Source organism: Melozone crissalis, unplaced genomic scaffold (genome assembly GCF_028551555.1).
Source record: "Melozone crissalis strain CALT ecotype California unplaced genomic scaffold, PUWL_Pcris_2 ptg000006l_1, whole genome shotgun sequence".
NCBI lineage: Eukaryota > Metazoa > Chordata > Aves > Passeriformes > Passerellidae > Melozone > Melozone crissalis.
The window spans coordinates 21,667,960-21,690,932 of record NW_026535784.1 but is presented as its reverse complement, the minus strand read 5'-3'; the positions used below and the strand labels follow the sequence as shown (position 1 = coordinate 21,690,932).

The window sequence follows — 22,973 nt, the reverse complement described above, 5'->3', positions numbered from 1 at the left end:
CTTCAGCATTGCCAAGTTCCAGCAGGCCATGGCCAATGCTGCCTGTGGGCTAACACATCTCATCAGGACATGGGAGCAGGTTCAACCAGGGGGTCCACAACCAGAGAAGGCAGAGCCATGAGTCTGTCCTCAGCCGTGCAGACTAAGGTCAGAGAAACTCCTCAAGATGGATGTTTTCTTCTTCTGATTTTTTTTTAATTGAAAAGAGTTAAGTAGAACTACAGTTAGTAAATAAATATCTCAACTGGAAACCTTTTCTGGAGGGATGATAATGCAACAGGTTACAGAAGGTCACTCACACAAACACGACTCACATCACTTGTGCTAACGCCCTTGCTTTAGTTGTGGAACGGTCCCCTTGCTGGGGGGGATAGGTGACCCGGAGGGTCATTAGGAGCTGTTCCACACCTGAAATCCACCCAGGACACAGGCAACTCCTCTGCCACCAAGTTACACCAGGAGTGTCTCCATCAGGAGCTGCACACTGCCTGTCTTAGGCACTGGACGAGTGAGGGGGGAAAATTGCACTTCGCACTTTGTAGGAGGGAAAAAAATGATAGAAAGAAGAAGGGGGGTGAAGGAAAAACTCAACACATTTTAATGTAAATTTGCCTAAATTTCAGAATATTGAATGCTAGATGTAGAAACCCTCAAAAACATTTCCTGCAAATTACAGTACATTCAACTTCCGGTGGTGTTTCTGTCACACCGACTTTATCATTAATCTTTTCCAAAGTTTTTTACATGAAACATTTATTTTGAAATAAAATAAAATATTGTCTCAACTGTCCAAATGACAGTTTGTATGTGATGATGATGATGATGATACTATGTCACAATTACCTCCCAACCCTTGAACGACACATGCAAGCATTGATTACTACAAGATCAACTAACGTCATTTTCCTGTTTTTTAAGGAATTGCTAAATACTGTAATGAAGAGAAATGTCACTGTTTATCTTCTAGAAATGGAGGGAAATACTAATTTATTCACTGAGGTGCATATTTCCCCAGAGTTATGCTGAGAACATATGCACTCCATCAAGTGTATCTTTGCAGTTTTAAAATATCTTTGAGTTTTGCAGTGTTAGATTTCAGAGACTGTGATGCTTTTCCTCACCCAGCAAAGTTTTGCTTTCCCAGGCTGCTGCAGGCCTGTTGACTCCCTCCTGTTACAGTATGGGATGACATTGCTGAGAGGGTGGGCAGTACTTTCTGTGGAACTAATGCCCTCCTCCCGGAGCTTCAAGGTTGGAAAAGACCACTGTGATTATAGAAGCAAGTTAGCAAGGTGAACTGGAGCAGAGAATCAGCAGTTTCCAGATTCCACCTCAGCAGATTTTAGGGGAAGAGGAGACAATCACCTCAGCCATACCCTCCATGAAGTCCCCTGGTAAGGAGCCACAAGGACCTCAAGCCTTTGGCTCTTTGGTCTCCCCAGCCTGGCAAGTGAGAGGACTGCTGTAACCAAAATCCCCATCACTCAGCTGGCACGCTGGCTGCTGGCCTCTGTAGTGAGCTCTGGCAGTGAAATGGGATGGATCAGTGGTATGGACCAGTGAGATTTTGTATTTGTTTTCCAAGTCCAGGCCAGAAAGGTCAGTGCTGCCCTTCCCTTCCTGTTAGATGTGGGTGTGCTGACTCTGCCTCTGCCCCAAGCCCTGCAGCTGGTCCAGGCTGTGGGGCAGTGCCCACGCCAGGCTCTCTCCATCCTACCCCAGCCCTGCCCAAGCACCTGGCCTCTCCTCCAGACAGGCAAGCAGTGGCAGCATCACTGTGCTGGGGCTGCCTCTCTCTTCAGCAGCCAGGGAGATTGCAGGCCAGCCAAACTGGAGACCTACCTCTGAGCTGAAGCTCCGAAGTTAGGGATAAATGTAAGGATTGGTTTGGAGGTAGTGTATATTGGATTGATGGAAAATCCATCCAAGGAAAAGGTGAGAGAAATAGCATAATGTGCAAAAGGCACTTCTGATGTGCTTATATTGCTTGCTGTATATAGACAGACTTGCTGTCTGACAGTACTGCAGGAGCTGGGAAAAATGTTATAAAGGGGCTCGTTTGGGACTGACTACCTCCAGGTCCATCCCACTCTCATCAGCCGCCGGTAACTCTCCTGCAAGGAGCTGAGGATGGGCTGCCCAAGGCAGGGGCAGGACGGGACCCGTGGCTGAGCGCTGCCGGACGCAAATTGCAGAGAGATTCAACCACGTCTCAGCCTAGCGAGTTTGCATCAGATCTTCTCCCTAAGCCTGGTCAAGGCGCCTAATGAAATCAACACCCAAAAGAGCACCCGAGGGGAAAAAAAAAATCCCTGATCTCTGCTTAATATCGACCCGTAAAATAACAAGCAGAGTTTCAGCCTGGTGGAGGGTCGCCGTGCGCAGCCAGCCCCCTTGAGGAGGGAGGCGAGGGAAGAGCCGGAGCTCCCAGGCCGGCGGGGCGGGGGCTGTGCGGGGTCCCAGCGCTTCCCTCCGGCCCCGAGGCGAGATCCCCGGGCCAGCGGCAGCCGCCAGTGCCCGGCGCGGTGCCTTCGGGCCGGCGGACGGGGGAAAGCCGTCAGTGGCCAGGAGGGCGTGCCCTGGCTCCGGCTGGGGAGGAACACAAGGCTGCTGGACTCGGAGCACCGGCTGTATTTGCATTCCGGCCGGAGAGGAGTCCCCCCCCTTCTCCGCCCCCCAGCCGTCCCGAGCCACAGGGGAACAGAAAACATGTTCGTGTTAGTAGCCGATGGCTTTTATTTTCACTCTTTACGCAGATCTGACACATATACAGCGATGCTTTCACCGTACGAAGGACAAGGACCGCAAAGGAAAGCACCTTGCCCAGCCAGCGCACCTTCGCTGCTGCGACTGGGCTGGCACCTCATGGGAGGAAGGGGGAGTCGGGGGGGTAAGAAGAAAAAAGTTAAATTCTCGTCTGATTTCATTTATTTAAATAAATATAAATATAATTTTTATATAAAACTATTCACAGACAAACAGCCGTCCCAAACCCAAACGGGAGATCGTTATGTCTTTTCTTATTTTTGTTAAGAAGTCCGTCCAGTAGGTTCTCTACAGGTTTTAATTTGCTTTTCAGGTTTGTTTTTTGTTTTCTTTTATTTTCTTTTTATTTTTCTTTCTTTTTTTTTTAAACGTCTCGCCTTTCGGTTTCAAAGGCGTTTCTTTTTTTCCTTTAAATTGCCTGTGGGGATACAGAGGAAGACACCCCTGGCTATGCGAGCCTTGTCCCATGTTACGTTTTAGAAAGAGCAGGTGCCCTCTCCTGGGGCTACATAAGTAACGTTTAGGTTGACCTCCCACGACTAAAACGTTTGCAGTCCGAAAAAATATATATAGAGATACTTCTATTTCTATTACTGCGAATGGATGAGAATTAACCCTCCGCGGCGGCGGGGGCCAGGTTAGCGGGCTGCCGTCCGTGGGGAGCGCGGCCAGGTGAGTCGCCACCTCGCTCCGGGCTGGGAGCCGGCGGCAGGCGGATCTCACAACGGGGAGATCTCTTTATCCTCGGTAGCCGATGAGGGGGATAGAGACTCTTCATCCTCTGACCGGGGGTAATGCCCCTGGCTGGTGCTGCACTTGCAGCCCCCGTGCGAGTTTCGCTGGGCGCCTTTGCCTTCTTTCTTGTGCTTCACCCTCCTATTTTGGAACCAGATTTTCACTTGCTTCTCAGACAGGTTCAGGTACGTGGCTATCTCGATCCTCCGCAGCCGGGACAGGTACATGTTGGAGGAGAATTCTCTCTCCAGCTCCAAGAGCTGGGTGCTAGTGAAAGCAGTCCTCATCCGTTTCCCATTTTGAATTTGACTGGATTCGGACCCTCCTGGACGGGAGAGAAAGGCGAACTTCAGTGGGACGGGGAAAAGGAGTGGGGGAGGCTAGAGAGAGACAGACAGACAGAGAGAAGACATTCCCCAGCAGCTTTCCGACCCGGGACAGCCGCCTTCCCTTGGCGACACCCCTTCTCCCGCCGCCCCCCTTCCCCGCTGGCTCAGGGCTCCTACCCATGCCGAGGCAGTGAAACCTCCGGGGGTCGCTGACGCTGTAGGTGCTGGCGGCGCAGGCAGGTGGGTGGTGCGCGGCGTGTCCCAGGGCCGCGGCGGCGGGCACGGCGGCGGCGGGCGGCGGGTGCTGCGGCGGGTGGTGAGCGTGGCTGCTCCGCGGGCAGCACTGGGCCTCGCCCGCCGCCGTGGGGAACTGGCTCTTGAGCAGGGGGATGGCCCCGCCGGCGCCGCCGCCGCGGGACGAGTGCAGGTGCGAGGTGACACAGAGCGGGCAGACGCAGAAGGCGCCGCTCTTGCGGGACGGGCAGCCCGGGCCCGACACCGACATGACGAGGGGGGAAGGCATGCTGAGAGGGATGAAGAAGTCCTGGCCGTGGTGATGCTCAGGAAGGGACGGAGCCGGCCTCGAGGAGTCTTTGATGATTAAGGAGTCGACATAGAAGGAGCGCGACATTGCGGAGGGCTGCGAGGCCGGGGGCGGCTCTCCCAAAGTCGGGTTTTCCTGCTCGGCCAAGTTGCCACTGAAGTCCTGACGAGTCGAGAAGGTGCTTATGTTTGAGAGCTGAACAAAAGGGTCCCTGGAGAGGGCCGGTCTTAAAGTCCCCCCGCCTGGATCCCCTGCGCCGGGGTTTTATATCAAGTATTTAAACACGTGATGGCTGAAAGCCTCGCAGATCTAAATCTCCCCGGCTTCCCAGGCCGGCAGGAGAGGCTGCCGGGGGGGACCAAAGCGGGGTAGGGGAGGGGGGCAAAGTGTGCGTGCTTGCTCGTTGCCCGATGACTTCACTCCTTTGCCTCCGCCTCAAATAAATTATAGGAGCAGAGAAAGCGGGGAGGGGGCGGCTGCTCCGCGGCCCCGTCACACGTCGCGCTCGCAGGCATGTCCCTCTGTCAACACAGCCGGGATGCTGGGGTTAAAATTAATCGGAAGGAATTTCTGCTCGGGGGCTTTCCCCGAGGAGAACGCTCCTTTCCCTCGCCGGGAGGAAGGAGAGGTGAAAGCAGGTAATGCCCTGAAACAAGCGGTTCAACTCCGCCCCCCTCACCCCCAGTAAAAGAACATCCAAAAGGATCCCACAGAGGCCTGGGGCCAACACCTTTCCCCAGTCCGGCCCACTCCCTGCACTCAGGACTCCTCCAGGAGGCCCTTTCTGCATCAGAGGAGCCAGGTACACAGATGCAGCCATAGATATCGGGTTAGGGATGGAGCGCGTTTGTGTGTCTGTGCATACATATGCACGTAGGGTGGGTTGGGTGGTTTTTTTTTTCTCCTCGCCCTTTTCACCTCAAGTGAGTCTTGCCAAATTGGCAATTACTGCAACGGACAAAGCCTTCAAGTATCTGGACACTTCTCAGCCAAACGGTATCAAAACGGAAAACTTCCAAGCGAACTTCCCCGGCCTCTCCAGGACCGCAGTGCGCAGCGCTAATGAAAAGAGAACATGTCAGAGAGGGATTCTTTGATCTCCACCAAGTTTGCTGAAGCAATCATTCAAAGTAAAATTGGATAAACAGCTAAATACGGTCGGTGGCTCCGGAGCATTTCAGAGTGCATTGCAAAGCCAAGGTATTCGCAGCATATTACGCGATTTTCCAATGACCTGTTTTATGGGAGTTTAAGAAGAGACTTAGCGTTAATAGAAGGACTATCGCGTTCTTGTTTAGCAGATGTGAAGCGGCATTTAAAACACACTGCGGATCCCATCCCACTTGACACGGGAAAGGGAAGTGACAATTGTGCTCTAAAGCAGAAAACACAGACTACGCCTGATTACCAGAGGCTGAACAGAGACTCGGGAGTGCAGCAATAGCCGAAACGTGTTCAGAAGCGGTTATCATGCGCAAGGGCCGGGCCGCGCACATCCTCCCATCCCTCACACAAACACAGCGTCTCACTGTTAAACCCAGCAAAATAAAACCGCCTTCTGATGGAGTTGGCATTTCCTCGCTCCTGGGACCAGCAAGGCTCGAAGGTGCAACTGCAGCCTTGCTAAGAGAGGGGCCCGGTCTCGGCCGGTTGTGCTGTGCTGTGCTGTCCCGTCCTCATTCCCATTCCCATCCCCATCCCCATCCCCATCCCCATCCCCATCCTGCCGCGGGCAGGGCCGCTGTGCAGGCCCCCCTGTGCAGGGGCCGGCTCTCCCCTAGCCCTGCTCCCCTTTTCCCCCCGCACCTCCCCGGGCAGGCACGATGCAACAGCGTTTTTAGGGACACTCCGCGCTCGGTGATCTGAGGATTTATGGATAGCAATTAAAGTTTTATGAATTGCAGCTGAGGTCTGTTATGTGGCTATTTGAATGTGATTAGAATTCAATTAGAAAGTGTTTACCGGCCGGCGGGGGCTCCTGAGTGTAAACAGACAGCTATTCCAGCAATGCGCTAATCCCGCGTCTTGTGACAACAATTAGGGGCTCGCGGGGTTTAGGCGGGTCGGCTCCGACCTCACCTACTTTTGCCCAAAGTGCTGCCCAGGGCTCAGTCGAGGCCCCGCCGCCCGCCGAGGCCCCGGGGATCCCCGGGGGCTCTTCCTGAGCTCCGGTGGGGCCCGTGAGATCCTGCCACGGTCACCGTGCACAAGCATGGCACTCTTTAGTTCGGCTCTTCCAGTTTAAAGCAAAGTACATCTGGAGAAGATTTGAATTAATATCTGCATTTTATATTAATTTTTAAAATTTTTTTGTTTTCCTTTGGGAAAGGCTATTCTGGAAAATGATAATATAATCCTACAGCCCCAACCTTTTATGGAAAAAGCTGTCTGCAGTGATAGAGTGGATCTGGGGAGGGGGCTGTCGTAAGGGAAGGCAGACAGAGAAAGAGTAGGATCAAAATTGCAATTTGTAATTGTTATAATAAACCAAACGCAGTGATAAAAGAGAGGGAGAGAGAGAGAAATCACTAAGAAAAACCCAGCTCTGAGAGCCAGAGCAAGAAAAGAAGTCATTTGAAAGCAAAGACATCCCAAACCAGGCGGAATGATGCAAGGCGTGCGCCCACATCACATCGGCCTCGTTACAATTTTATTTTTCAATAATTCTGTCCGATAAAATTTCATTGTCCATTAAGTAATCCCCGAAATGAGAGCTCTTATGAGCCTATAATGAGCTCTAATTGCTACGACTGGGAGAGCCACGTGGAAGGATTTAGAAGGTATTAAGCAGTTGGGTACAGAGCACAGGCTGTTACCTAGCCATTACTTTCATAATTCAAGGAGAAAATTAGTCCTTTTAAGGGAAAATCCTTTGATTCCCTTCATTCTGCTCGGGGTGACAGAGTATAGCTTTGTCTGCCTTTAGTTCAAGACAGTGTAACAAATGAGAATGTAACGAAATTGCCCCCTTTTGAAAGTGGAGCAGTTCAAAAAGAACATCAGAGCCGCTCCCCTGGTCCGCCGAGCGCAGGACTGGGTGCTGGTCCCTCTTTTCTTCCAGATGTCTCTAACACCTTTATGTAGAAGAGATTCACGGCTTAAATGACAAAAGCAACTCTTTCCCTTCCCTCCCCCACCCCGGCATGCCCGCCCGCAGAAAGCGCTGGCTTTCAGGCGCGCATCTCCGCGGAGTTCACGGGAGGAGCTGCCTCAGCGGAAAGCGCCGCAGCCCGGGGACACGCTTCAAGCAGAAAAACGAAACAAAACAAAAACCCCCAGTAAAAACCCAACCAAAAACCTCCCAAATAAACACCAATACTCAAAACAACAAACCCTAAACAACACCTGCAGAGAGGCCGTGGCCGCAAACGTCACACCGGGGTGACATGCGGTGGCGCTGGGCAGGCTGCGCCCCGGGCTGGGGCAGTTCCCGGGCGGGAAAGTCCCGCTCAAAATAAAGTCTTTCGTGGGTAAGAGAGGGGCCACAGGCTCCTGCGCTATAATCGCATTTATTCGCTACTCTAACATTGATTTCCTATTAGTTTCCAAAGTGATCGGCAATCCCGACGCTGGCCTTTCTGAAGTGAACGCAATCTTCAGGACTTGCCCCCAGCTCCCATTAAGGAGGTCATTATAAAAGCGTGAACAAGTCTATTAATGTTTTATTGAAAGCGCATCGTTAACTTGTATCCATCCTTTTCTGAAAGTGGCATTGTGATATTGCTGTCTGTGGCACATCTTACCCAATATAGCCCGAGATTTCTCCATTATCTGTAACCAAGCAACACTTTCTGAATACCAAAAATTGAAAAGAACCGCTTAGTCTTCAAGAAAGTCCTCAATAATAGTGGAAAAGAACAAAGATCCAGGAGACAACAAAATGCCACAGGGGTGACTTTTCATGAGCAATTATCTCTCATTAATCAGAAGAACAGCTGCAATATTAATTTTCTCTCTTTCTTCCTCTCTTTTCACAGTCCCCAACATTTGAATAATCATAAATTTTGATTTCATGGAGCAGCAACATTGCCAGCGACTTCCAGACACAAGCTACCTAGGCAGGGCGCACGCTTTGCACATAGCTCTTATTTTAAGGCTGCCAAAGAATAAACTGAAGAAAAGAAAAGAGAGGAAAAGTCTGGATTGCTTTCCCCCCCTCCCTTTGCCTCAGAGCGCGGATTAAACAGGCAGCCCCTTCCCTCCACCCCTGCCGCTTTCACTCATGGAAAGTAACAGGCGAAAGTACCGAGTGTCTGCGCCAGCTTCAAGCGTGGGAGTTTCTACAACCTCGCTGTCCATTTAACTTCCAAACATGAAGCCAAGCGTTGTAGATCTGTCCAAAGAGACAATCTTTGGGCGTAACACGCATTGTGAGACATCAAAAGGCCTTGGCGTTAGGCGCACTGAGAAGCGTATTCAGCACGAAGGGTGCAATGCCTCTCTTTTCAGGGGCTCAGCCGCGGATTGTTTAACAAGTGACGTCGCCGCGGCAAGAAAACCGCGCTCCTCCAAAGATAAGGATGTAACATTAAATCTCGCTTTTTTGGATTTCAAAGAATCTCATTAAGGGCAGGGGCCGGAGCCGGAGGCCGTCGAGCCGGGAACGGGAACCGTGCCCCGGGGGTGCGAGGGCTCAGGGCCGCCCGCGCTTGCTGCCTGGGGGAACAGGGCAGAGTCGAGGCCGAGATCCTCCTCCACTCCTCGAACTCTGCCCATCTTCGGGCACCCGCCTTTCCCTCCTCGGCCCCAGAGGGCAGGGGCGTGAAGCCTCTCTCCGGAGACCGGCTCGCAGCCAGGGAGCTCACCCGAGGGTTTGCGGGCTGACCGAGGGCTGAGGAGAGGCAAGGCAGCTTCTCCCCTTTCCTCGCAGATGCCCTTCCCTTCCGTGAGAGATTTCCTTTGCCTCCACTCCCCGTCATAAATTACCCCACCTAGAACTTGGCACGGCACCCCCCTTCCCCCTGCAGGAAACGGGGCCGTTTCCGAGGGGATGAAGGGGCACTCCTGCGCTGAGGAGGGACAGGCCCCCCGCTGCCCTGCCCGGGACTGCCAGCCCTTCTTGCCCCAGGGCCCTCTCGCACATCCTGGAGCGGGGATGGTGGAGGATGGCGGGACACGGAGCTCCAGCTGGAGAGGGAGTGGCCACCTCTCTCTAGGAAGAAACCTGGTGCATCTTTCAACCCCTTCCAGCTCTTGGAGAGATGATGCTACTCCACGCTGTTGGTGCTGTCCACAAAGTTACTCATTCACATGATTAATAGTGTGAATTTCTACATGAGTCCTCCAGGGCGACTATGATCCCATATGTTTGACTGAGAGTTTCCAAAGCGCTCCAGCAGCAGCCTTCATCCACTCTTCAGTGCCTTTTGCTTTCACCTGCAGGCCCACAGACACAACTGTCTTCATGTAAAGAGCAGCCAGAAGGCTTAATTCTGTTATGTATTTTATTTGGGGGGGAAATTCACGAGGCTCTTCCTAAGTCAATCAGGTCTGCTCATATATATGCAGATGTAGGCCTTAATTCTCTTCTTCTTCCACCCTCTTAAAAAGAGTGTTAGCACTTTGATGGGTTCCCTTCAGTGTCTGGAAGCAAAAATCTTTTGTCTGTGTCTCCTCACCAGAGTGCACTTCTACAAGAGATCACGTGAAGGAGCCTGAGTAAGAAAATACCCAGTGAGATTGTTATCCACAGTCTTGTCTGATATTTCTCTGAGTCTGCCATGTTTCTAGTACTCTTCAGGTATGGGGCAGCATCAGGCCAGACACTACAGGGGGTCTGGGCCCTGGTTTCATTAATGCCTGTTGTTTACAGCTCTAACAGCTAGAATTGTTAGCTGCTACACATGATATATGTGAGAGAAAGCTGTGATGGTGTATCTTTAAAGGGAATAAAGTTAAACCCCTGCAGCAGCCTCAGTGAAGTTTTACGTTGGGAGATGAAACCCCAAGGTTATGTGAGTCAGAACAAGGATTCAAAATGCTGCTGTGGACTCTTGAACACACCAATCACGATCTGTTTTGGTTGTACAGTGATGCACCACAAATCAACACAAGAGTGATACTTTGTAGTGACACAGGCCCCAGTCCAACAAAGAACATGAGATTCTGTGTAATACTAAACGTCCCACTCCATTTCTCTCCTTGAAATTCAGACCTCATGAATTTTGATCCTCAGGTGTCATGGTTAGGTTGAAGCATTCTAATAGTGACCTAAGCCCAATAGTGACCAAGAAGCAGTCTTTCAAATTTTCTACCAGAGGAAGTACCACATTTTTAAAAGGCAGGTTAACAGGAATGGACATTCAATGCTGCTCTGAGAAAAATGAAGAGGTCATCATACATATCATTATATTGTAGGAGCTAATTATTTCACAGTCAGAAAACTGTAAATTTTGAGCAAATAAATGGTTATAATTTCTTTATTTTTCCTGTAATGAAAGTATGATGTGGTATAGTTCAAGACCTGTAGCCTGATGAAGGAATTACCTAAGGAGAGATGATACCACTCCTCCAAATTCAGAAAGCAGAGAGGAATACAGTTCTGATGGAGCTCCTCAAGAATAAGTCTCAGAAGAAGTTGAATTACCTTGTTTAATTTGTTTCCTTGCCACAGCCAATAGGACTTCACTATTCATAGGAAAGAGGTGAAGTCAGTACCTGTGGAGGCTGGAGTGCCATACTGGGAAAAGCCCAGTGACAAACAACAAGCTAGGAGCTCCACACCTGAGCGTGACATTAACGACCCAGACACATTTATCCATGTCTACAAAGCATCTCTGTGGTGTGACAGGTGACAGGCAGGACAGAGTAGCACAGGCAAGGCCACTGCACTAAGCAGACAGAAATACTGTGCGTGTGGACTCTGGAGCACGTCAACCATACATGGAGAAACCCATACAGATGGTCAAAGCCCATGACATTGTGTGGGGAGAAACCTCATCAGTGATGGCAGACAGATTTCCATGTCCGTCTCAGAAAAAAACTAAATCAGAGCACATCCAGTGAACAGCTGTAGAAGTATAGCATCAGAGGAACTGAGAAGAGAAGACTCAGAGAGAGGAGACATGATTTTTGTTTATACCAGTGAAGTAAATATCCAAAAGAGAGAAGAGCTACTCCATACAAAGAAGAATATCATCATAAAAACAGGTGGATATACTCTGACCATGTAGAAATTTAGCAAGAAAAAAAAGCAAAAATCTCCTTCTAACTATGAGAGGAATGAGGTTCTGGGACTCCTTGTGGGATCTACCAATGGGAATATGCAATAGAAGTACTTTTAAGAGAAAACGTGACACGTGTTACGGGATTATTTTTTCTGAAGACACATACAAACTCTGCTTAACATCCATTTTGAAACAGTAGTGATTTAATTTTTATTTGTTCATTATTTCAGGACATGTGTCATCTAAAAAATATGCTGGATTTGTACTCCTAAAAACTAAGGTCCCCAGAGCACCTAGAGCAAGTGTGGAAGTAGTGCTCTGCTGCATCCTTCCTGTCCTCTACCCTATACCATCCCTGTTCATTGCCTGTTCGGTGTTCTGCCTCTGCTCTAACAGGAACTGTTGCTTTTGTTTGGGCTTTTTCTGTTTCTACACTTGTTATTACAACATGTAATAAAAGCCATATGTGCCAAAATGGTCAGAGTTTTTCATATGTTAGAATAAACTTTGGTCTGATTTTGATACAACCTGTACAGCTCTACAAGAAACAAACTAATCCTCTCCTTTCTTCAGTTCTATTTTCACAATATAGTCTTAGCTCTGCCTGAGCAGCTGTTATGTGGAAACAAATATCTGATGCCTGTAGCTGGAAGCAGCCCTTTATCACATTCATCTTTTTACACGTATTTTTAGCCTCAATTTAAAATACAGGAACAAACCCAAAAGTTTCAGGAAACACAGTCTGAGTGAAATACAGGCTAGAGGTACCCTACTCCTGCTTTCCTATGAAGAAAGTAATATATTGAAGAAGGACTCAATATGAGCAAATCCAAATGAAACCAAGATGAAGGTTTTTATTTAAAAAATACAAAAAGTTTTGCATAGTCTGCATTTTCTTATTTCTCATGAATACATTGTCTAAGCTTGTACTTGAAGCTTTCTGTTTGAAAAATCATGGAAACAAAATAATTTCACATGTTTTATGACCTTGTCTAACTATATTAGTTCAAAGCTTATTTAATATGCTATAATATTGAGGCTATGTCAAAATATAATCAAAAGAAAATGACAGAAGTCTTAAAAATAATTTTATAAAGTTAGGGAAAAGACCTCAGCACATTAAAATGAAAGAAACTCCCCAAAATCAACCAAATAATCTAAAACAGCATGAAGCTTCTGAAGAAAGAAGTAGTACTAGAACCTAAGCTGGTAGAAGACGTAACCATGAAGGTATAAATGACAAATTTATTGTGCAAAAAAATTACTATGATACATAGACCAGATGAAAAAACATCAGCCAAAAAGGAGTCCAAAGTTTTATGAGCACTTCAGACACAACTCTGTCCACATTAGCAGTCTGTGTTCTCTCTTTTACACTTCAGCTGAGCCAAGGAATGAATATTCCTATTAAAACATGCATGTGTCTAGAATACAAGTAACACTACAGTGTATAAGAGGTGTGGCTGTCTGCACTCTCAGACGTACTAAGACAGGCTAGTTACAAGTCAGAAGATGGAAAGCTTTGGGTAAAATACTACTCTCAGTTCAGAGCTGTAAGACAGAAAATCTCTTCAGCTATTTTGAATGGTGCAGTGGGAGTAGAATTTGGCCTGGTGTTTTCAAAGGTTAGTTAAACAAAATATGACCTTTTTCAGGCTAGGGGAACAAAAGAGGTCAGCTCATTCTCCAGAGCTACAAAAGGTCTTTCAAGGATACCAAAGAAATAAAAATAAAAGCCATGATCACACTTCCTAGATGCACACATAGAAACAACATTTGTATGTTAAGATACTACCCAGTGGAAAAACCCCTGGGAGCGTCCTAATTAATAAAGAGTCCTGCCAGTAATTCACCCACTGTGGGAAAGGTGTACATAATCAAACAATTTATTTTGTCCAAGGTGCCAAAGCAAGACAGCTGCAGAACTGAGATTTTACCCAAAATCTATTTTTCAGCATCCTGCAGTATTTTACAGTGCTACATAAGGCACCTTGAAGAATTGCAAAGAGTCTGCTGAATCTGATTGTACTTTAAAAACTCATTGGGCAGAGGTAGCCTAATGCAGCTTTCCTATTCCTTTGTGGGTAAGAACTTTCATGGGTTATTCTCCTACTTGCAAGGACAGTCTGGTACAAGTTGGCCATTGTGTACAAACCGATAAATTACCCAAACTTCCCTGATTTAATTCTCTGCTGCAGGATGGAATTCATACTCTAGTCTCTTTGAGGGGAGCAAAACTCTGCTACATCTTAAAGGATTCCCCTGCAGTGAATCTGATCACAAAGTGCCTTTGAATCAGATGTGCAACTTTTTACTCTGCTGCTTCTTCACATGCATATCAAGAAACTGTAGCACTCACAAGGTGATGGGATAAAGCACAGACTTGCACTGAGCTGCATCAGGCAATGCTTAGGGTGAGACTGCCAGCAGTCAAAAATGAACTCGAAGGATCTGGATGCTGAGGAAAGGATATTCTTTCCCAATGTCTCCCTTGGTTTGAAAGGAAAGTAAATTTCCTTTGAAGTTGCAGATTATTCCCCTCTCTCATGCTTTACCACAGATGTTGGAATTGTTATTTGTTCTCTACCTTCCTCGAGGAAATCATGCTCTAGGAATGTAATATATTCAACTATACATTAATTTTTCACACTTTAAACAACTCATAATAATAATTCATATTTTTTTATTATTTAAGGATGATGCCCAATACTGTCAGAGAGAAAAAAATATCTACTTGGAAGCAGAAAGGATAGTATTTAAAAGATTTTCAAAAGAAAATAAAAATTGACATTTTTGAAAGAGACTGATGCTAGAAATTTCTCTTTGCTTATATGCAATAGGAATGAGCATGTTAGCATTCCCAAATATTAGTGAACTTGAAAGTATTCAGAGGAAATCTCAATTGTTCAGGTTTTGATCATTTTAAATGAAAGATATCCTTCCCTGTTCTCTTTAGATCCACATTTGTCACAGTAACTAATGAGGAAGTAATTATAATGTAATTTATCAGAATAATCTGACAGGCAAAGAATTATGTTCTCAATCCTAAAGGACTACATAGTTCTAGTTTTCCAACAGATTGGGCACATGTGGGTGGCATAGCAGAGGGTATTTGTCTTTAAGCAGGATAAAAACTTTAGCACTTTCTATTCTCAAGCAAAAATGGACAAAGGCATTGTCTAAATCTCTAAAATATGTTACATGCAGGCATTTCACCTTAATACAGATTAGTAGATCTTATTTTAACAATTTCATCATATAAAAGCTACTTCTTTTTACAGTGACTTTGAGATTTATAGTTCAGTTGCAGTAGTTAAGTAGTCACCCACTGTTTCTTTACGGCAGTAAGTAAACAATTTAGTCATTCAGTCATATTTGCCAAGAGGAAAATAGCTGTCCTCAGAATAAATACAAACTACAAGAAGGCACTGAAGGAGGGAAAAACAAAGAAACAAGAAAAAATAAAGACAGTAGTTTAAAATCTGTGCTGGTATTCAGGGAGGTGGGATTGTTCACTCCCATAGCAGCTGGGGGAGGCCTGCATTTGTCATTCACCATTTTGGTGTGGGGCACATTTTAGTTCAATTTTTTTAGAATAGAAGTTGACCACAGCTTTACCCAAGTTACAGTATCTGTATCTCTGATACATACAGCAGAGGACTCAGCCCACATTACTCCGTTATACTTGTTTTCAGCACTTCCAGCAGATACTGTTCTTAAAGGTGACTTTCTGAGGAAAGGATTGATATTCTACAACTGCTGTTTTAAGAATGTCTTTAAAACCTAGAACTTGCTGTTCCATTTGCCTGTTTATATGATTTAGTTTATATTTTGCTTTAGTGGACTTTATGCTTTTGGTCTCCCAGCACTGAATAAAACCCCATCAGTTTCAATGCTAAACTAATCTTAAATCAAATACAAACATTTTTGTGTGTTTCTGTTTAATTGATGTGATTATAGAAAAAAAAAAACAAGCAGCATGTTGTATTAGATTCTAATACTGATAAAGAAGAAACAAATTGTCATGTACATGTTACATGTCAATGAGTCCTCCAAGAAGAAAACAAAACCCAGTGTAATGCCTAAAAACAGACAAGAGTTTATCCTGCCTGTAGGTTATGTGAAGCACAAGTAGGTCTTTAAGTCAAGAGTATCACAAATTCTTCATGGATTTGGAGATTCTGCCTTCAGAAATGTGTAGTCATTTGGTCCTTGAAAGATCAGGAGTATCCAACCCCACCCATCCACAGTTTTAACAGATTTGAAACTACAAGGACTCCATTCTTCATTTTGTTTTATGTTAAGGGAATTATGAAAAGGAAGCATCTGCTTTTCTCTTTACATACATTCTATGCTTTCTGTACTTTATTTATGATATAAAGAGTCTCTTTCAGAAATACTATCTTCTATATAGAGGTATCTTTTGAACTCCTCTCATTAACCTCATGCAAAATAGGAAGCTGGACCAAAAGGAAAATAAAATAAATTGCTTGACAAAAGGAAAAAAAAAAAACTAATAAAAAAGGACATGAATTGGAGTGATTCAACATACCTTTTTACTCTAGAAGCTCACTCAATCCCGCATCATAAATTCAGAAATGGGAATATGACTTACCATAATGATCTGGTGCCAAGACTTCCCTCTGATTTTTGCACAGAAAATCTTGGTTTGTTTATTTGGGGTTTACAGGGATTTTGCAAAATAATCAGTTAATCAGCAAGAAATGACATAATGAAATTGGTCAGACAAACAAATACAATGCCGTGACAAACAGTAAGTTCTGTTGTGTGAGTTTTAGCTATGTGCCCATTCCTGACTTTGCCTTTTCATGTTTCTGAAATACTGTAAATAATTTTTTTAGAAATTCTATTTGATTTACCATTAGCAGAAACATGTACATTATCAGATACACTTTATCCAGATTTGTCAGGAGCCATGGGACATTTAAGCAGGACAGAGTAGCCAAGCCAGAGGTGAGGGGCTCTGTGTCAAGAGAAGGGACTGATGACCAGGTCCCAGAGCAGACCAGGTCATCAAGAAAAGCACAGCCTGATGTGGGTGCCCTTGGAGGTTTGCTGTAAATGGCTGGTTTGCTACAGGTCTGTAGCTTTGTTAAACTCCCTCTGCAGTGTACATTATTTCTATCTCCTCCTCTCTGGCTTCTGTACCATCCCTGCTTGCCCCCTTCCCTTGCTGTCACCACCCACTCTTGCATTCCTTCTGGCTACCTCTCTTCTCCTAATTAATCAGGGAAAGAGAAGCTGTTCCTGCCAGCTTTGCTTTGCTATTGAGTAGTGGTAGGAGTTCAAAGAACAAGGTTACGCCTGCACCTGCTGCTTGCTCTTTGATGCCCTGTTGCGTGAAACAATTTCCTTCAGAAGTTCCAACAATGTACTAATTAACAAAGGAAAAGACAGGGAGAAACAAGACAAAGACTGTGAGAGGAATGAGGTAAGTAACAACTGAAAGATGTCAGAGGAAAGCAGGGGAAAGAAGCAATTACAAAGGGGGAGCTGGGATAGAAACATAGAAAAAAGGAGAGGGACAAACAATAAAGGAAAGGAAAGTAAAAATAAAGCAGAAATTAGAAGATGGGGAACTGGAATAAAGAGTTGCATAAAAAGAAATTATTCAAAGTCTCCTTTAGATTACAGTAGGCAATTCTTACACAGCAACTCTGAGGAGAGTGAGTACTTCTGTTAGAGACATCTGTACACGGCATCAATTTACCCCTAATGTAGTAAGGAAATACACTGGGCAGGGAGGGCATTCCTACCTCTAACAACAGCACAATGCTCCCCAATCTGGACTCTAAGCCTAACACCTTTATTTAGATATAATGAGAGTTAAGTTGCTTAAAAATGCAATCAGTATGAACCTGGCATTACTCTCACTGTTCCCAAAGAAAAGATAAGGAACTGTAAGTGGGAGTCCCACAATGCCGGGTCAGAGTAGACACCAAAAGAGTCACAAGCAAACTCTGTGATGTGAAGGCATGGACTTGGAAGTACGTGGCTGGTGGCAGGGCTGGCACATAGCAAGGACATATCAGCAGTGGAGAAGTGACAGCTCACTGATACTTCTTGAAACAAAGGAAAGGTCTGCCTTCCTTAGTGCAGGTGGTAGAACAAGCTGCACAAAATGAGGAGTCTCCTCGCAGCCTCTGAGGGCAGTCCAGTACTGCTGAGTCCAGTGCTGAAGGCTTTGAGCACAGGAGCTATGAACACCCACTGAAGCACCGTGGGCACCTCAGCCTAGAACCTTAGAACTTCCACATCATGCCTGCCACAGCTCTTCATCTATTAAATGCTGCCACATACTGAACACCTGGAAACTGCAGACTGTGGAACTGGCATTTGTTAGGCAAGTAATGCACACCTAAATCGAGATTGAGAGGCTTGGGATTTTCTTTCTCTTGTCTTATCTCAAATCCATCAAGTGAGCTAACCAAGCCTGTCATGCCACACAGCACAGGGATCTGGGACCTCCAACATTTCCTGGTCCCTGCAGCACCGCTCCAAGGGCTTCAGTGTGATGTAGGTAAGCCCATCCCTTCAATGTCATTTCCAAGACTCCCAGCATGGTGCTGCTGCGCTGCACAGCATTAACCCTGATTTTCCATCTGCTACTGCGAAACAGGTATCTGAAAACAAACTGGTTACCAAATTCATCTGTAGAGTGAGGTAGAACAAGGAGGCATAGTTTCATTGAAACTACTGGGTTTTCTTTTGCTTTTGCCAGTATTAAATTTAGTCCACTTACTCAATTTCAGGACTGTTAGATGGAATTATTGAGCCATCAGTCCTGCTAAATGCAATTTCTGTGTGAGACATGTAAGAAGAGTAACTAAGTAAAAACCCCATGAGTTAAACATACTAGTATGAAAGTGCATTATTACTCAGGTGAATTCTGTGTTATGCTGTAGAATTATTTTATTTAGGAAATGAAACCTGCTACAAGAAGCTCATGATAGAAATACTGTCACATTTTTCTAGTGTGACAGCACAAAATGCTGCTTTTGCCTTGCCAGCAAAGCCAGTGTCGTGGATTCCCTCACAACCACGCTGCTTCTACCCTGGTTTTACACAGAGCAGTAAGCATCATCACATCTTTGTGTACACTCTGCACCTGAGGAATACACCATGAGGATCTTTATGAGTAATGGAGAGTGAGTGGCAACGTAGTCTTTCAGAAAATAAACTGATCAGTATAACAAATCCAGGGGAGGGCCACAAAGATGACTGGAGGGATCGAGCACCTCTCCATTGAAAGTAGGTTGGGAGAGTTGGGATTGTTCAGCCTGGAGAAGGCTCTGTAGAGAGCTCACATCAGCCTTCTAGTATCTAAAGGGAGCTTACAAAAGGCTGGAGAGGAAGCTTTTACAGGGGCCTGCAGTGATAGGAGAAGGGGAAATGGCCTTAAATTGAAACACTATAGGTTTAGATTTAGATGTCAGTAAGAAATTCTTTTCTTTGAGGGTTGTGAAGCACTGGAATATGCTGCCCTGAGAAGTTGTGGGTACTCTCTCTTTAGAAGTGTTTAAGGGTAGTCTGGATGGGTCTTTGAGTGATCTGGTCCAGTGAAAGTTCCCCTCCCTATGGCAGGAGAATTGGATGATATTTAAGGTCCCTTTTGACTCAAACATTCTATGATTCTATGATGTACTGAAACAAGCTAGGAAAAAAACCCTGCAGGTTTCAAAGCAAAAATTATAATGTGAAAAGGAGGCTATTGTAAATAAGATACACGAAGTACTAGGAAAGTAAAGGGGAATGCAGAATTCCTTTCACACTAATGAAATTGGACAAGGGGAGTGCTACAGATGTCATTTATCTGGACTTCTGTAAAGCCTATAAAAGCTAACAACATCCTTTTCTCTTAATTGGAGAGAGATGGAATTAAGGGGTAAGCTGTGAGATGGATAAGAAAGTGGTTGGATGGTTGCATCCAGAGGGTGGGGGTCAACAGCTCCTGATGGACATCAGTGGTAAGTGACATCCCTCAGGGGTCTGTATTGGGACTAGCACTGTTTAATATCTTCATCAGTGACATAGACAAAGGGATCTAATGCACCTCCAGCAAATATGCAGGTGACACTAAGCTGAGAGGTGGTGTTGACACACCTGGAGAATGGGATTTCATCCAGAGGGATCTGGACAAGCATAAGAAGTGGGCATATAGGAATCTCCAGATGTTTAACAAGACCAAGCACAAGGTGTTGCACCTGGGTTGGGGCAGCCCCAGCATGAACACAGGCTGGGGATGAACAGATCCAGAGCAGCCCTGCTGAGAGGGACTTGAGGGTGCTGTGAGAGGTTGGACATGACCCAGCCATGGGCACTCACAGCCCAGAGAGCCAAAGGTGTCCTGGGCTGCATCCAGAGCCCCGTGGGCAGCAGGAAAGGGGGGGGATTCTGCCCCTCTACTCTGGTGAGACCCCACCTGGAAGGAACTTTGCATCCAGCTCTGGGGTTCCCAACGCAGGAAGGACATGGAGCTGCTGGAGTGAGTCCAGAGAAGGGCCCCCAAGTTGATTGGAGGGCTGGAAAACCTCTGCTAGGAGGAAATGCTGAGAAAATTGGAGGTGTTCAGCCTGGAGAAGAGAAGGCTTCCAAGTGACCTGAAGGTGGCTTGCATACCTGAAGGAGGCCTACATGAATGATGAAGAGGGACTTTCTACAAAGACATGTATTAGACATTAGCAAGAAATTATTTACTGTGAGAGAAAGACACAGTTTTTACATTTTTTGTGAGGGTGAGACATTGGAACAGGCTGCATGGAGAAGCTGTGGATGCTTCATCTTTGGAAGTGTCCAAGGCCAGGCTGGATAAGGCCTTGAGCAACCTGGTCTAGTGGAAGGAGGAAGAACTTCTTTACTGTGCAGGTGACCACACTTCAGAACACATTGTCCAGAGCGGCTGTGGAGTCTCCATCACCGGAGACACTCAGGGACCGTCTGGACACAATCCTATGCCCTGCGCTCTAGGAAGACCCTGCTCGAGCAGGGGGTTGGACCCGATGACCGCTGTGGGGTCGCTCCCAGCCGTTCCGCGTCCCTGGGAGCGCCGCGCTCCCGGAGCCCCCTCATACCCCGGCCGCCGCCAGCCCGCCCCCGGCCCGCCCCGGCCGGCGCGGCTCCGAGCGGGGGGGCGGGGCCGGGGCCGGATGTTGTTGTTGTTGTTCCTGCCCCGCCCCTCGCCCCCTCCCCCCGCGGAGGGTGACGGGCGCTTCCCCGCCCGGAGCCGCCGCCGCTTCAGCCGCTGCCGCGGCCCTGCTGCCGCCCGGCCCGGCCCGGCCCGGCCCCGCCCCGGGGCGCCCCCGCCGGACCCTCCTGTGTGCCTCCCTGGCCGGCTGCCGTCGCGTCGCCCCGGCTCCTGTGGCTCATCGGACGCCCCGGCCCGGCCATGGCGGACTTCGATGAGATCTACGAAGAGGAGGAGGACGAGGAACGAGCGCTGGAGGAGCAGCTCCTGAAGTACTCCCCCGACCCGGTGGTGGTGCGCGGCTCTGGCCATGTCACCGTGTAAGGGCCGCGCCGGGGCCTGCTTGGCCGGGGCGGGCGGCGGAGGAGGCCCGGGCGGCGGGACGGGGGCGGCTGGAGCGCCGGGCTCGGGGGTACAACTTGGGGCAAGTCGGGGGGTGGGCGTGGGCAGCACCGGCCGGGGCTGCTGCCCTTCCCCTGCGTCCCTGGGGCTGCGACAGGGCTCTTGTCGGCCCCGCTGGGCAGCCGGGAGCCGCCTGGAAACTCGCAGGCGGGTGCAAACCTCTCGCTAGGGCTGAGGAAACAAGACTGGCTTGGGCTGTGACTGGCAGAGGAATGTGAAGTATTTGTCCAAAATGATGAGCTGTCAGGAAGTAAGGTGCCTCAGTTCCTCTGTGTAACAGGTATCTGCCAGCACATGACCGGCTGGACTATTGAACAAGGTTGTTTATGTTCCTGTTACCCACTCCCATTTAACTTGTGGCTGCTAATATACCTCTGAGGACTTTAACAAAGAGAAGGCATCAGTTATTCCGATAGCTATGTGTAAAGTGATGTTGTGATTGCTGTGTGTTGTTTCGCTGTGTTTGACATGGAAGCAACTTTGTTTTGTGTATGTTTGGTATCTGCATCTAGCAGCAAGTGACCATGAGCTTGTGTAGTACTTGTCAATAATGTAAGAGATGAGGGTATCATTCCTTCCATCAGTTCTGTCAGGCTCACTCCATTGAAGTGTAGTAGTTGTCAGTTACAATGTATAATGTCAGAAGCTGAAATACAGACCTGGAGACAAGTCACAGTAGTACAAACTTTTGTACAAACTTGGTTTCTTTTGTATTCAGTGTTCAGCAGAACTAGGTTTGTAGCACAGACATGAAAGCTGAACATACAGTGATTGGCTTCTCTGAGTCTCATAAACTCTATTGATTTTCAGATACTGACTTGACAATTTTTTTTGGCACTTGGGTGTATTGTTGCTTTATTATTAGGTTGACACAAGTGCTAATAGCTGGGCAGTGCAGTTAGCTGTCTAGTTAAAAACGGGAAGTTATGGATAGGCTGAGAGAGATTTGGAAACTTAGAAGGACATAGATGGGGCTGGAGGCCAAGGCGGCCCTGGGAAAGAGTAGAAGCATGTGTCAGTGTGTTCAACTTATGGCTGTTTGTTGTGAACAGAAGCTGTACCAGTGATTCACTGAAAATAAGCCAGTAGCCTAGTCTGTTTCTGGAAAACAGAGCAAAACCACAATGAAATAGTTTTCATATTAGCAAATGAAAAGTACAAATAACCGAAACAGAGGCAAACATTGGTTTCTTCTTCAATACTTGAAGGTAAGTTGTGCAAGACAAGATGCAGGCCAGTTAGTGGAAGCTTGTGAAGCATTGGCTGTGACTAGTAAGGGCCTTGTGGTTGAAGGATGGCTAACTTGATAATTGTTCATTAATAGTTACTAGCTCATTATTACTTTAAGATCTTCCTTGAAGTACTTGTTCTTTAGGTTTTGAATGAGCAATGAAATACCAGTGTGTGCCTCCAAAATTAGGCAATTGATCTTCATCTACTTTCTTCACTGTGCCAGGTGTTAACAGTAAACTACATAGCATCAGCCACTTTTACCTTTGTACAGCCTATAATTTTTTTGGTCATTGATCCAGAAGCTTATTATTAAAAGTTATATCCCTTTTAGAACATTCATTTGGTGAGTATAAGGAATAGGTCTAGTCCTGTGTACATGATGAATTAGTCTTGCCAGCATAAAAGCATGTGTGCATTTTGAAGGTCTGACAGAAATGATCAGCAGTTAAGCAAATACCGGGTTGATCTTTCCCTGGCTCTGCAGTTTGAAGAGTTGCTGACTGCTTCTGCTGTGTGTATTTAAACAGAAGCTCTCTTTCCATAGTCTGTTGTCACATGCATTCTGATCTTACATAAAGTTGAGTTTGAAATAT

General features: G+C 46.8%; 2 protein-coding genes across 2 annotated transcripts in view; one reads left to right on the top strand and one right to left on the bottom strand.

The window, feature by feature from the left end:
- Positions 1 to 3,485: 3,485 nt before the first annotated feature.
- On the bottom strand, positions 3,486 to 4,461 carry GSX2 (GS homeobox 2). Its single transcript, XM_054293773.1, has 2 exons — positions 4,008 to 4,461; positions 3,486 to 3,826 (listed from the first exon to the last, which is right to left on the bottom strand). The coding sequence occupies exons 1-2, from the start codon at positions 4,459 to 4,461 to the stop codon at positions 3,486 to 3,488; spliced, it is 795 nt and encodes a 264-aa protein (XP_054149748.1).
- Positions 4,462 to 20,849: 16,388 nt separating this feature from the next.
- CHIC2 (cysteine rich hydrophobic domain 2) overlaps positions 20,850 to 22,973 on the top strand; it is a 29,661-nt gene continuing 27,537 nt past the window's right edge. Inside the window, exon 1 of the mRNA XM_054293787.1 lies at positions 20,850 to 21,065. Coding sequence (XP_054149762.1) covers positions 20,947 to 21,065 — 119 coding nt within the window. The 5' untranslated portion in view covers positions 20,850 to 20,946. The remainder of the gene's footprint in view (positions 21,066 to 22,973) is intronic.

Excerpts from the sequence above, each read along its gene's own strand:
- GSX2 (XM_054293773.1), bottom strand. The coding sequence starts at position 4,461 with ATGTCGCGCTCCTTCTATGTCGACTCCTTAATCATCAAAGACTCCTCG. Across the intron at positions 3,827-4,007 it reads GTTTCACTGCCTCGGCATGG|GAGGGTCCGAATCCAGTCAA; the intron begins GTAGGAGCCCTG and ends TCTCCCGTCCAG.